The sequence below is a fragment of the Myxocyprinus asiaticus genome, chromosome 4, assembly GCF_019703515.2.
Source record: "Myxocyprinus asiaticus isolate MX2 ecotype Aquarium Trade chromosome 4, UBuf_Myxa_2, whole genome shotgun sequence".
Taxonomy (NCBI): Eukaryota; Metazoa; Chordata; class Actinopteri; order Cypriniformes; family Catostomidae; genus Myxocyprinus; species Myxocyprinus asiaticus.
In genome coordinates this window covers 48,025,698-48,040,625 of record NC_059347.1, presented here as the reverse complement: position 1 = coordinate 48,040,625, position 14,928 = coordinate 48,025,698, and the positions used below count along the sequence as shown (strand labels likewise).

Here is a 14,928-nt window from a genome sequence, read left to right as displayed (position 1 = left end):
ATGCATCTCTGTCGGTCTGGGGAGTGGTCTACCAGAGCAGCTCGGTAAACAGCCTCTGGTCACACCGGTTGCCACATAAACCTCCTCGAAGTACTGGTAGTGTGTCTAGCCCTGAAACACTTTCTGCCATGGCTGCATGGCTGTCATGTTCTGTTCTGAATGGACAATAGGACAGTCATAGCATACATCAGTTATCAGAGGAGGACATGATCTTTTCAGTTTCATAATTTAGCCCGCAAGCTGATTGTATGGAGCAGTGCGCACCTCAGCTCGCTGCGTGCAACTCACTAACCGGGTGTACTAAACATGGGGGCAGATCTCCTCTCAAGAAGAAATCCTCTGTATGGAGAATGGAGACTTCATCCGAACATGGTCAATTAGATATGGGAGAGATATGGCAGAGCTGCTGTAGATCTCTTCGCCTCATGAGCAAACGTGCATTGTCTGCTGTATTTCTCACTCAAGCACAACAATGCACCTTTGGGTGTGAATGGGCTGGCTTATCCATGGCCAAATGAGCTGCGGACTCTCTCTCCTATTATTATCCCCCCCTTGGCCGGGGAAGTTATGGTTAGCGAAGATTGTCAACTCCTACAGGGGAATCCCTGCCCCACCCATTATGCAGGGATCTCCTGTCACAAGCGAACGGGCAAAAATTTCACCAGAACGCTCAGTAGTGACGTGCTTGCTTCTTGCAGTTTGTTGGATGGAAATAAAGCCTACTCCACTATACACCACAAGGTGTATTTGGCTGCAATTTTGGCTTGCCATGTGGGTTTTGATAAAGTACCAGCAGGCAAGCAATTTATGTGGGTTTATGAGGGGTGCGTGGCATTTGCGGCAGGCTGTTAAGCCTTTGATCCCGGCATGGGACCTGTCCGTTGCTTAACGCACTTGCACAGGCACCGTTTGCGCCCTTTGAGAATGTTCAGGTTAAGCTCCTCACTCTGAAGACACCTTTGTTTCTCACTTTAGTTTCCACAAAGTGAGCTCCACGCACTGTCGGTTCACCCTGTGTGTTTATGTTTTAGCCCTTATGGCAGTAGGGTTACACTGGTGCCTAATACTGCTTTTGTTCCTAAGGTTAGTGATTTGTCTTTCAATTGTATTGCCTTTTACCTTAGTGCATTCCATCCTCCTCCCTTTTCATCAAAGTATGAAAGGAGGTTGCATTGCCTTTGTCTGGTTCGTGCGTTGAGCATTTATACAGCATGGACAGCATAGTTTAGAAAAATCAGCTCTTTGTGTCTTGGGCTAACCCGCGTAGAGTAAAGCCCACCCCTTTAAACGATTGTCACATTGGATAGTGGAAGAGATTGAGTTGGCTTATGATGCCAAGGAGTTGGAACCCCCTAATGGACTTAGAGCCCATTCTACTAGGGGCATGGCTACCTCGTGGGCTTTATTTAGAGGTGAGTCCATTAAAGACATTTGTGTTGCAGCTAGTTGGGCTTCTCCACGCACATTTATCAGGTTTTACCGACTGGATGTTACGGAGCCATCAATGGCACATACAGTTCTCAGGGTCGGCTCTTTATAGAAATGACCGGTTATCATGAAATATAGGAGTTCGCCACCTCTTTCCCATAGTGAGATACCGAACAAAAGTTTGAAAGAGAATGTTAGGTTACTTGCGTAACCCACTTCTCTAATAACAGAGTGAGGAATCTCACCAGACTTCCCTGCTTGCATATGCATGGGGGACAGCATGCTTAGAATGTCGTTTCAGAGAGTAACAGCTGATTTTTTAGGAGTGAGGCGGGCTCCTTTATTAAGCTGTAATTGGTCTGCCCTCTGGACAGACGTGGTGTCATTAGTGCTTCCATGGCCTATCATGCCTGTTGCGTTACCTCACTTTGTTATCAGAGAACCGGGGTTACGCAAGTAACCTAACAGTACATTTAAATGTGAGGATGCTCAAGACTATATGTAGAACATCAACTAATATGACATTAAAATGTGTTATCAATGACTTCATGCCACATTCTATGACTAGAATTCACATGAGATCAGTAAAAGATGTTTTTTAACCACTGATGATTTAAAATAATATAGATGCAGTAGGAAATGCGTAATTTGTCGTTTACATATTAAAACTCTATAAGTGGCCATAATATGCACCGATTACATTATGTTATTGTAATTTAAGATGACACTGATACTACTGCAAAGACAGGTGGTTAAAAGAATGTTAATGGGCAAAATACAGACAAAAGAATTATTATAGGCATATCTTGTGTGAATGGCTGCAGATGGAACATGAGTGAATGGGAAATTCTAGTTTTAAAGTAGATTTGATTCCTTTTGTTGACTAATTAAACAAAAAACAAAAAATGGGAAAATGTCTCTGCGTGAACAATTGTGCAGGTATCGGTAAGTTTGCACCACCTCGCCAATAAATCTGCATGCCGGTGTGTTCATGTTGACTGATCTTAACTGACTGAACAATGTAAGTGGAATTAGCTGTCAGCCTCAAAATAGGTGGAGCTCCAGGTCACACCTACTTATGATATGGACCAATGGCAGTGAGAAGCTGTTTAGCAGCCAGTACGAATGTTTAAATTTCGCCCTGGCAAGCTGTTATGAACCACTGAAATGAATGCAAAAACACCTTCATTTTGGCCAGATTTTGTTCTAAATGACGTCACACATGTTTGTTCTTCAATTTTGTAGGAAGTGTGCAGGGACTTTTAGAAGCATTTTGCCAGGTTTGATGACATTCATGTCAACAAAACGCAGTTGTACTTGTAAGGACTACTTTTATGGTGTTTATATATATATATATATATATATATATATATATATATATATATATATATATATATATATATATATATATATATTGTCCTTTTTGGAGCTTGACAGCCTTGGTCACTATGACCACGTACACACTGCAGCTAAATACGGTTGTCAGTTCACCTTTGAGTGCTTAATCCTGTTCTGTACACACATAGTTTGGTAATTTACAGGAGTGACAATCCCATTCTAGAACCAAATTAACTACAAATTGTGACAACCACATTTTCATGAATTCCATGTAGTGAGTGCAGAACCGAACTGAACAACTAACTATTAATGATGTGATCAACAGCATGAGCGAGATGTGTCTGACTTCTCTTAGTACAAATCATGCAAACAGAGGTATGTGTCTTCATTCACTCATTTATTCCAGTCTGACTCTCTCCACTGTAATTTCTCTCAGCAGCCCTGCATTCTAGGGGTAACCCATACATTACAGTCCAGATAAAACTCTGTTTAACAGCAGCCACTTAGATGTGCATAAAAAACACAGCAACTCTGTTGACAGCAGCTAACTAAACATTGACAAATGATTGTACTTCTCTGATGAATATTCTCTTTGCTCAAAAACAGCAAACACAAAACAAGTTTAAACCAGTGGCAGTTATGTTTCTTGTTCACTGGCGTAAGACGCTGCAGCATTGCTACGGTTATCACTTGTCAATCACTGCAAATGTACACACACAGAATAAACTTTAGGGCACTCACTCATGCATTTAAATCCGGTTGTAAGTACCGAATCTTTGTGGTGTGTACTTGGCCTATGAACTGTCGTATGAAACAGAGGAGTGTGTACATTGTTCAATATTTCTCCTTTTGTATTCCACAGAAAAATTAAAATAGAATGTAGGTTTAGAATGACACGTAGGTGACTGAATGACAGAATTTTCCTTTTTGGGTACTACATTCTTGGGTGAACCTTTAACCTTTTGGCTGGACCTAAGCTCTCTGGATCTGGGGCCAGTTGCCTGTTTAAAAGGATAAAAGTTTAGATAATAATAATATGTTTATAATAATAATATGTTTAATTTATATAGCACCTTTCCAGCGCTCAAGGACGCTTTACAATAGTAACACAATAATACATATACAAAGAACAGTCACAAAAACACAGTTCAGATAGTACAGTCATTGAGAGTGAATACATAACACATTAAGATAAATAACACTGAGAAAACAAAATCACTTGATCACTTGACCAAATTGTTCTTGGGTAAGCATTGAAAGAGAATCTCTGACAACAGCATCCCTGAGAATTACGTTAAAGGAATAAGGAAATTTGCCTTTTTCACCCAAAAATGAAAATTATTTTTTCCCCACGTTCAATTCGTTACAAACCTGTATCTCAACTGCAAATTGTTTTGAATAGATGGACTGGAAAATTCATTAAAAAATGTCCTTTTGTATTTCACAGAAGAAAGTAAGTCAAACAGGTTTGGAATGACATGAGGGTGAGTAAATACATTTTCATTTTTGGGTGAACTGTCCTTTAATACAGCACAGGTTTTGCAGGGTAGGGAAGTGGCACTGTATGAAGATGTTCTATTGGGTACTTGACATCCTGTGTCTCTGGAGAGGTTTTCCATTGGCCACAAAGCTTTGACAGCCCCTCAGTGCAGGTGATAAGGGCTCCCCTCCACTTCCAAATTAGCTTTTTGTTCGGCCCGTGAGGATGGAGGCTCTTCACCAGACACCCAGCTGCACACCCAGCAGATGATAAGATACTAAGCATGAGAAGACTGTGTAAATACAAACCCATTTTTACATTTAAGGAATCCTAACTAGTGCTTTTTGTTAACTAGTTTTGGTAACTAGTTAACACTAACTAGTGCATCGGAGTGGCGTGTCCACAGGTTGTACACGTTCCCAATTGTCTCCCATAAGCAGGTATTTTAAAAGTCATTACATTGTAATTTATGCTTGTAAAATGCTTATGTCTCTGAGATATACACAGATTTTAAGATAACAGCACTGTAAAGGCAAACATTTGTTTTTGGCGGCTGCTTTCAGTCTATCCCGCTACCTTTCACACCCCATTTCATTTCAGTTTCCGTCACCACAGATATATATCCTCTCTTGTTCAAAGATATGGAAGCACTCTTGAAACACTTGTCAAAATGAAATGGCCAGTACACTTAAGTCCCATTGCTCAAAGCAAATCAAAGGAAAAACAAATAAACACTAGGCCCAAGATCTGCCCTGGCTCACCCACCCAAACAAAAAAAACACCCTAACAAGCAAAGGGCTTCTGCACGTATCAGAGCGATGTTTACAAAATCCTCATTAAGGAAAAGAAAGCAGATAACAGTGCACACACATACGCACTAGGACACTATGAACACAAAAAACGCAGAGCTTCCTAGTTTGTAGATAAGAGAGAAAGTGGCGAGAGAGAGAAAGAGAGAGAGAGAGAGGAAAAAACATTTGAAAAGAGATGCCACAGAGGGACATCTCTTTCACGTAGTGATACCACCCTCAAGCCAAAACTTTTAAGACATCAAAAGGTGAGAAGAGGCATAAATGCTCAGAGTTCAGGAATAGAGGCATTCTAATGCAGTGACCAGTGTGCAGCACCATACAGACCTAAGCAGCAGAGGACTCAAAACCACAACACTGCGGTTCTACTTACCTGCATTCTACACTGGAGCGACCATTGACCTTCTGGATAAGCAAGTGTTATGTACTTCCGAAGACTTCAAAGTAAAATTCAGGGCTTTTGTCTCTAGACCTAAAGGTTCCAGTTCCTGTGAAACTCCAACCACATTGGACTTTACCTATAGCTGACACAGATCCCATTTCCTCACATCATGGTTGGCAGGAGGATTTGTAATTTTTGGATAATGTGGTCATCCACCATATCTGTTTTATTGGCCTTCCTCTTGCTATTTTGGGGGGCTTTTTTGGCACATGGTAACCCTATCAGCTCCCCGGAGAGACTCCGCATTGCTCCAGGGCTGGAAGATGGGCATGGAGGGGTGGTGGACCCCTCACTCCTGGAGCAGGACAGTGTGGTGGACATGCAGAGCTTACTGGAGACTATGAAGGGGCAGTTTCTACGCACCTTCAACCTGTCAGGTCTCGGTCCCCTTATGCAGCCAAGAGCCACTCGTGTAGAGCCCCCTGAGTACATGCTGGAGCTCTACAACCGCTTTGCAAATGACCGAACCGCCATGCCTTCTGCAAACATTGTACGCAGCTTTAAAAATGAAGGTAAATATGTTTTAACTTTTTCACACAGGGACTTTATGTATTTTCAATGCTTTTTTTTCTTGTTATTATCAGAGACAGCAATATTTGTGTGTCGCTATGACAATACAATGATGACGGAAAAATTCTGTATACGTTGTCAAAATCAAATATTCATGAAAATTCTCTAAAACATTGCCTGGAATTAAGGGAAATACTTTTGCAGAACAATGAACAATTAGAAGATACTTTTAAAAAGGATTTTTGTTGTACACTAATTTAAATAATATGGCAAAAATGCAAAGTTAACAATCTTTATGTTGTCTAGAATGCAGTTAGCTGTACAGTAGATCCTGACCAAATCTAAGCACTTATATTTAATTGTAGTAATTCTAGACATATATCTGAGCTCACAATACTGTTTGATTTAATGGAAGAATGTGAGAATTTAAATCCTTAATTAACCACCACTTTTTTGTGGTGTTGTTTTCTTCAGACTCCTCCCCATGCAGCGTGGGACCTGGTGGGGTGAGACAACACCCACTTCTCTTCAATGTATCCATCCCACATCACGAGAGAGTCACTACAGCTGAGCTCCGACTCTACACTCTGGTCCAAACAGACCTCCACAAATATGCTGGTGTTGACAGAAAAGTGACTATATATGAGGTGAAACATCGAGAAGCTAACAACAGTCAGCAAATAAGAGGGGATGATATTGAGGGAGGAGGGCGACCCGAACAAGAGAGAGAAATTGAACTATTGGAGTTGGCGTCTCGACAGGTATACGGTACAGATAATGGGTGGGAATCTTTTGACATGACAGCTGCAGTGCACCGTTGGAGAAATTCAGACTATGCCAGCACCCACAGGCTGGAGGTACATATATCAAGTTTAAATTCTCAGAGTGCTGCAGCATCTGAAGGTGAGGATAAAGGCAATTCCATAGCAGGTGACATGGACATTGACACAAATCTGGAGGATGAGCACAACCCCTTAATGATTGTCTTCTCTGATGACCAAAGTGGAGATCATCGTGGAGACAAACGTGAGCTGAATGAGCTGATCCAGCATGAGACTGCTGGGCGGGGCTTTCAGGACAACCTTGAGCAAGAGCTAACTGGTCTTTGGGAGGACCTGGGACTTACAGTACAAAAAGATGGCAATGAGGAGGAGCCAAGTGAGGAAGCTCTCCTACAGATGCGCTCCAACATCATCTATGACACAACATCTAGAATCCGACGCAATGCCAAAGGCAACCAGTGTAAAAAGAGTTCCCTCTATGTAGACTTCAAAGACATTGGCTGGGACAGCTGGATCTTGGCCCCCTCTGGATATGAAGCCTATGAGTGTACAGGAATGTGCACTTACCCTTTGACCAAACACGTTACACCTACAAAACACGCCATTGTTCAAACTCTGGTCAACCTGAAAAGTCCACAGAGAGTGTCCAGGGCTTGTTGCGTACCCACTAAACTAGATCCCATCTCCTTACTCTATCAAGATGATGCAGGTGTGGTTACATATCAGTATAAATTTGAAGGTATGGTGGTAGCAGAATGTGGATGCAGATAGTATTGAATGCACAGGGAAACTGGGTGAAGCTGGGCCAAAGCTTAGGAATTGGATTGGAAGGAGACTAAAATACATACATCGTCTCAGAACCAGCCAAAACTATGGCCTACATACAAGTTTCTTCCAAATGGCAGTGGATGAGCTCTTACTTCCAACATTACAGCATTAGCAGGAGTAATAAAATAAATCACGAAGTCAGCCTGCTCTTGATTCAAAGTTACACAAGGGTGTTGCGGCAGAGGACATAATGGGAACAGTGTGACACAATGCAAGCTTTAGTGGAAATGGGGAAGATTTCATTCCCACTGAACAAGGATTGGGTGGAACATAAGACACTAATTAAACTACCGACACGCCTCAAGATCAGCCAGGATAAATTAGCTGTTCTTATCAGTAAAGCCTGAAGTTTAAGTCAAAGATTATATCAACTCAAACTCATGACATACTTGGCCATATCGTTTGCGTCAACAAAGTCCTTGCTAAGTGGGTGTTTCATTGAGATGGCAGCTCAGAAGAGACGGTTTGTGAACTCAAGCACCGCAGGGTCATTTTGGTGACTCTGCCAGAGATAAGAAGCCTGTGAAACTGGCTGTTTCCAGTTTTCACAAAACACAGTATCGTATCTGTCAAGACTCTGCTGCTTCAATACGAAGTTTCCTGCCTTGCTGAATGCATTTGATAGGAACTGTTCAAGTTAACATGAAACCTTTATCTGAAGAGTCTTGTGAAGAAAGGAAAGGGGTGAAACAGACCAGATTGGGCCAATCTGGACTTCAGAATCTGTCTGAAAACTGCTTATCTGGATATTCACAGTTAGCAGTCACTATTGCAAAAATAGTAAAACACTCTTTTTGTCAGCATCAAGACCAAGCGATAAAAAGATGATCTTGAAACTATTTAGCAATAGAGGACAATTCAAAACTGTTTACATGCATCAAGCCTTTCTGTTCAATGCATTAGGCGAAAATCAAATTGTTGTCTGCATTCAATGGAATTAACTCAGAAATCTGCACGTCACTAACTGACTTCTTGCACCAGTGCTGAAATATGTGAATGGGGCATTGACAGAGGATCCACCTTGCTTCTACAGCTTGGCTGGTCTGCCTTATTTAATTGGTAACAGAAAGCATCAATGGGTATTGAGGGCCTATCTGCCCCCTCCTGCTCTACATGCCGTGCGAGCTGCGCTCCCACCCCAAAGCAGGGCCATGATAAGGAGGTGTCAGGACTGAGAAACGTGTGTGATACTCAATGCCTGGAAAACCAAATGCCCTTCCAAGCTGCATGGGTGGGGGGAGGGAGCTGTTAAGATTCCTGGGAATGAGAAGGCAGTTTGACTTTTCTATCATGTCAACTTTTTGTTTCATATCTATCCCAGGGCTAAAGACACGTAATTGAACCCCCACTGCTTTACTGACAATGTCCTCCCAGAGTCTTGCTCCCAGGCAACCTCCTGCCATCCTTAGAGGAACAGATCTCCTTTTGGACCCTTATCACTGTTGGGACAAGAGGATGTATGGGAACTGTAAGGTCATCCCCACCCACAGATATACTTCTCAAGACGTTTCAGTCATCAACAGTTCTGACAGTATCTGCCAAGTTTATTCCCATGCCTGAAATATACTTTGCATTATTGACTTCACATTACTGACATTGCGTTAATGAAATACAATTTGTGTTCTGCTGCTTGTATTTATCCTAAAGTTTATTTATTGATTAATTAATTTATTTTTTATAATTATTTTACTGACTTTATATAGCATTACTGTACATATGATTACATACACTATAGTGAGTACATGACATGATTGTGCAAAAAGATTTGTCTACACTTACTATTAATTAAATTAATTTAAAATGAATTCAAATTATTAACTTATCCTTTAAAAGTTACTGTGTTGTAAATAGCATAGGGAATTAGCAGGGATAATGATATATGGGTCATGATACAATATAAATATTGCAGTTCTTTAGTGAATAGTTATTTATATTGCAATCTTTTACTAACTTTTTTCTCTTTAATCATCAGTGGACCTCAGTGCTTTGTGCATTTATATTACATTATTATATAAATTATATAATTTTGGATGAATATAAATAATTGAATGTTTATTGACCTAATGCTCCACTACATTTATGCCTTTTCACATACTTGCTCTGAAGGTGAATAATTTTACTTAAAATATTAATGAAGAATATTGATACTGTAACATGAGGGAAAATAACATAATACTTTAAAATATAGATTTTTTCCCCTATCCCTAGTTGTAAAGTATTCAGCAATATCTAAGATGCTTTAATCAATCACTTTACAAGCACTGACTTCTCATTAGGATTTGCATATATCTTTAAATATTTTGTTGATGCTCTACTCTAGTCACTTGCACTCAGACACTCTCCTTAACAAGATATATTTAGCCACAGTCCATCCAGAGCTAGCTGTTTAGACAGTGGGCGTGGGAGAAATTCATAAATTTAACTTTCCTTTGAAAACCAGAAGCTCAAAGGACCATAGTTTACATGTGTCAAACAGATCCACATCCATGGGAAGCTAACTGGAAACTAATGACCACACAGGCTCATCTGCTTTGCGGCTTGAGACCGTGCAGATGTATTTGGTTCTGTATATGGGGCTAGGGGCTTAAAAAAGTTTATCTTTGTTGACAGTGTATTTGAGAAGTTAAGTAAGCTTTGGTAATTAGCAATTGCCAGTTGCTGTTGTACAAACAATGTATTTGCCATGTACAAGCGCACACAGGGGTAAATAAAAGGAATATTTTGAAGAAACTGTCTCACGTTATGGACTCAAACATTTTATATATAAGGTTACACCAAAAATATTTACTAGAAAAGTTGTTTAATAATATCATTTGTGGCAATTTGGCTCAAGAACGGTACCTATTTACTGTATAAATTATAAGGTCTTACCTCTGATGCTGATTGCACCTTGTTTTGATGCTCATTAAACTAATAATGTCCAAGTTGAAACTTGATCTCGGAGTTTAAAAATGAGGTCTAAATACCTTCTTTATCTTGGCACGTAAGTCACGACAGGAAATTTTAACCAAAGGATGGGAAACAATGTGGAACCTCCAGTATGTTTATTGAGCTTGAATGATGTGACAGTTCAGGACCTCCCGACCAGTTGCACACACACTTTTGAGCTGTGTCCGATTAATGATTTATTTACAAATTACAGAAGCATTTGTGTCTGGATATTGTCAGTGCTGGGTATTTTGCTAAGCTGACGGGAAGTTATTAGCTTGTGTTTATGATAACAAACACGCTATTTTTGGTAAGAACAAGAAAAAAGAAAAGAACGCAAATCTTCGGACATTCTGGGGGTACAATTGAAAACTTTTACAATTATGATATAGTAATGTCAGAACTTGCTAAGCTTCCATATAGTATGTTACTAGCTAAAATAAGCTAGAACGTTACAATGAATGTGAGATTTCCATGAACAATGCGATTTTTAGTCAAATGTCCATGTAAAATTATACAAATTGAATGGATATTATTAAGTTCTCACATGGGCTGGAAACAAGTGTAACATTACAATGCATTTTTATATGTTGTTTTTCTTTACAAATTGAACAGTAATGTGATTAAAACTGTGGAGACTGCATCAAAAGGCTATCGAAGGCAAATGCTTCTCGCAGTCAACTGAAAAGAGAAAGGCCTCATTCTCCTACCTCAGAGGTAGGCTATCGTTTAACCCACAACCAGGGGTGGATTATGACTAGCAAGGGCCCTGAGGCCAATTTTCTTTTAGGGCCCCCCAGACCAATTATCTTTTAAAGTTGAGTTTTACGCAATCTATTTTCTCTCCCATCGAAAAGCCCTGCAAAGGCATCATTTAAGCATTTTCGAAGTGTCCAAAAATCCCCTAGACTACATTACATTGACAGAATGTTAAAATGAGTTTGTTTTTGAATGTTCGTGATTTCAAACTTCAGCTGTCAAAACTTACACACAAATCTGCTTTAAGATGCTCTCTTCTTTCTTTCTTTCTTTCTTGCTGTAAAACCTGTAAAATGTCTAAATTAAAGCATTTAAAACTATTTTAAACTTTCAGACAATGTTTTGTCAGACCAACATTATAGTTTGTCTCAAACTTTACATATCTAGTTTAATCAGTACTTTTGAACCACACAAAGTCAAATATCAATATTTTCTCAACACATCTAAGCCAAGTTGTTTTTTGTAATACAGGGCAAACATGCAATAATGGCAATGAATATTATAATAAATGTTTTTGTTCGACAGCCCTTTTATACAAAGAATAAAGCTTAACCATATAAAGCCTAACATATGAAATAATAGAACATTCTATTTTTTAAACCTGTTTAAACCTATTTTTCTAAAAAATAATGAAATTTGAAGCATATGTTGCTTGAAATCAATAAATACTAATTTTGAAATATCAGAAACAAAATGTTATTGTTAATTTTACTTTCTCAACCTCAGCAAAGATTTCACATAAAAAAGATGAGTGCATCAAAACATGATTTTGGAAAATTATATAACAAGGTCTTCTACTTCCAGTACAGCATAAAAACTTTCACCAGGAGACAGTCGACATCTCATACACATCGTGCTAATGATGTAGAGGCTTTAGAAAGTCATGTATCAAATATGATATGCATGGCGTTATAAGGTTAAAGAGTTGCTAAATTTTTTTTATTAGAAACAGAAAGGCAAAAGGGTCCTATAAGAGGGCTGGGGGCCCTCATAGTCACAAGGACCTGTTGAGGGGGCCTTGAATAAGCTGTGGGGCCCACATATTTGCAACCTGGTCTCATAGTGAAAAAGTGACTCTATATACATTTTTGCAAAACTTGTTAAATGTGTCTCTAGGTACAATTCCCTGCAGTTTCCAGGAGAAATGAACACTAGAGGCGCTACAACAACTGTGTGTTTTATTCACTTTCACTCAAATCTTGACTTAAATGGCTGATAATGACCAGTGTTGGGTAAGTTACTTTCAAAAAGTAATCCACTACTAATTACTAGTGTTGGGTTCGAGTCCAGCTTAGTCGAGTCCAAGTCAAGTCCGAGTCGAGTCCTAGTCCAAAAGGGGCCGAGTTGGACTCAAGACCGAGTCTATAACAAGCCGAGTCCGAATGAATCTGTCCATGAACCTGAATTAAAATTGTAACCGTAAACCCTACATCAATATTTTAAGCTATTTTTAACTTTCGCAACTAAGAAAACATAACTGTTACTATAAATGTAACAAAAACACCTCTATATTTTATGATTAGTTTCCTGCTGAACAAATTTCAAAGTGGTTTCAGAATGAAAGCATATGCTTTAGGTGTATGAAGACAAAACTGTTCTTCAACACACTTCTTATTGCGTTCTGTTGACATTTCAGTTATTTGTTGCTTTTCCCCCTCCACTCAAACATAGACTAAAGAAAGTGAAGCTGTGTTAGTCATTAAAACCAGAGTTATTATTGTTTCTAAATGTTTTTTATTTCTAATTCATTTTCAATTTGTCCTTTCAATTTAGTTTACTTTTATCTAAAATGATCCCTATCTAAAGAAATAATATATACTGAGATTTCTTTTTTGTCTCTATCTGCCAACTGGTTTTTGAAAATAATGAGTCAACACAGTAGTAATTAGCACTCGCTGAGCAGTTACATCTCATGACTTGACTGCAAATGCTACATCCAAATTCACTGGTAAAGCCCACTGCTAATATTACGGCCATTTAACACATATGATTGTTAATTTGCGGAAAATATGGGGCAGTTCTACGCATTGCTTGTGCACCTAAAACCCTGATGCGTGTGTGTTATAAAAAAATAAAAAAAGAGGTATCATAAAAATGTATTTAGTACTACCTCGAAGAAGATATTTGACAAATATTCACATATATTCCACAAGACAAAATGGTAACTGAATTTAAACAAATGATCCAGTTCAAAAGTTTACTTTCCCTTGATTCTAAAAGGATTAGTTCACCCAAAAATGAAAATTCAGTCATTGTTTACTCACCCCTGTGATGTTATAACTATAAATTTTGTGCTCAGTGATGTCACACAATGGTAGTTTATGGTGATCACTTCTTCAAGTTTCAAAAGGACATAAAAGTATAATTCAGAAGTCTAACAATTTATTGTATGCGACTCATGCCTTGTTCTGAAGAAATACGATAAGGTTTGGTGAGAAACAAACCAAAATCTGATGTATTATTAAGTGAAACTCTTCACCGACCGTTGATCTCCTGTGCGTTCATGAGACAGACTGCACGCAAGCTTTAGAGCTACTGGCACGAGAGCAAACCCTTTAATGTGGTGTGTTGCTTTCTCCATGATTAATGACTGTTTGTGTAATAATTGTTCATGAGTCCCTGCTTTGTCCTGAGCTGTGAAGCCGCCCACTTTTCTTAAGAAAAATACTGTACATTCTTTGGTTTCCCAGCATTTTCTGCACATTTGAGTTCTTCACAACAGTGGCTAAATGATATAGACATCCAACTTTTGACACTTAGGACAACTGATGGACACATACACAACTATTACAAAAGGTGAAAACATTCACTGATGCTCAAGAAGGCAACACAAAAACCAAGAACCAAGGGGATGCAAACTTTTGAACAGGATTATTTGTGTAAATTACAGTACATTTTGTGTAATGTAGCTTTTGAAGGGCAGTACTACATAAAATAAATAATTGTTATCTCTTATATTTGCATGCATTCTGAAAGGGCTGTGAAAACGTATAGGCCTAATACAAAAGGGGTATGCAAACTTCTGCAATATATAGTTTGTGAAAATGTATATTTTATTTTATATTTTGTTTTTCACTATTTAACCACATTTGAGCATTTTTTAATTTACAAATTCCACGTAGCCTATTCTGTCCATATAATTTCATATTGCATGTGTAATTATGAGTAGACTTGTCATGTCAGGTACACATTTTAACAAAATTCACAACATTGGAACCTAAAATTCAAAATACAATCACCACATCTCAGCATTTAAAGGAATGTTCTGGGTTCAATACAAGTTAGGCTCAATCAACAGCATTTGTGGCATAATATTATCACAAAAATTTATTTTGATTCCTCTCCTTACATGAATTAACTGTAAAAGTTACAGTTAATTCATCAAGGACCAGTTTAAGTTGACAACACTGCGTGGATCACAAGAGACTACAGATGTCTACATGTGTGGATACATTACGCCTAAAAAGACTTAATAGACCAATATTAATAATATTTTTCTGAATTTTATTTTTATATGTTGTTTTAGTAAACTGTGAGAGACATGATGTGGGTGACTTGACTCACTGAAGATTTTTCTCCCCAATTTGGAATGCCCAATGCGCACTAGGTCCTCGTGGTGGCGTA

The 14,928-nt window shown here is 38.7% G+C and overlaps 1 protein-coding gene across 1 annotated transcript; it reads left to right on the top strand.

The window, feature by feature from the left end:
- Positions 1 to 5,255: 5,255 nt before the first annotated feature.
- On the top strand, positions 5,256 to 11,721 carry LOC127432774 (bone morphogenetic protein 10-like). The gene is made up of 2 exons (XM_051684194.1): positions 5,256 to 6,009; positions 6,482 to 11,721. Exons 1-2 carry the CDS (start codon positions 5,607 to 5,609, stop codon positions 7,558 to 7,560), a joined length of 1,482 nt encoding a protein of 493 aa, XP_051540154.1. The 5' UTR covers positions 5,256 to 5,606; the 3' UTR covers positions 7,561 to 11,721.
- Positions 11,722 to 14,928: the final 3,207 nt, after the last annotated feature.

Bases quoted from the DNA above. Each gene is read 5' to 3' on its own strand.
- LOC127432774 (XM_051684194.1), top strand. From the start codon at position 5,607: ATGGTTGGCAGGAGGATTTGTAATTTTTGGATAATGTGGTCATCCACC. The intron at 6,010-6,481 runs GTAAATATGTTT...TGTTTTCTTCAG, and splicing joins ACGCAGCTTTAAAAATGAAG to ACTCCTCCCCATGCAGCGTG.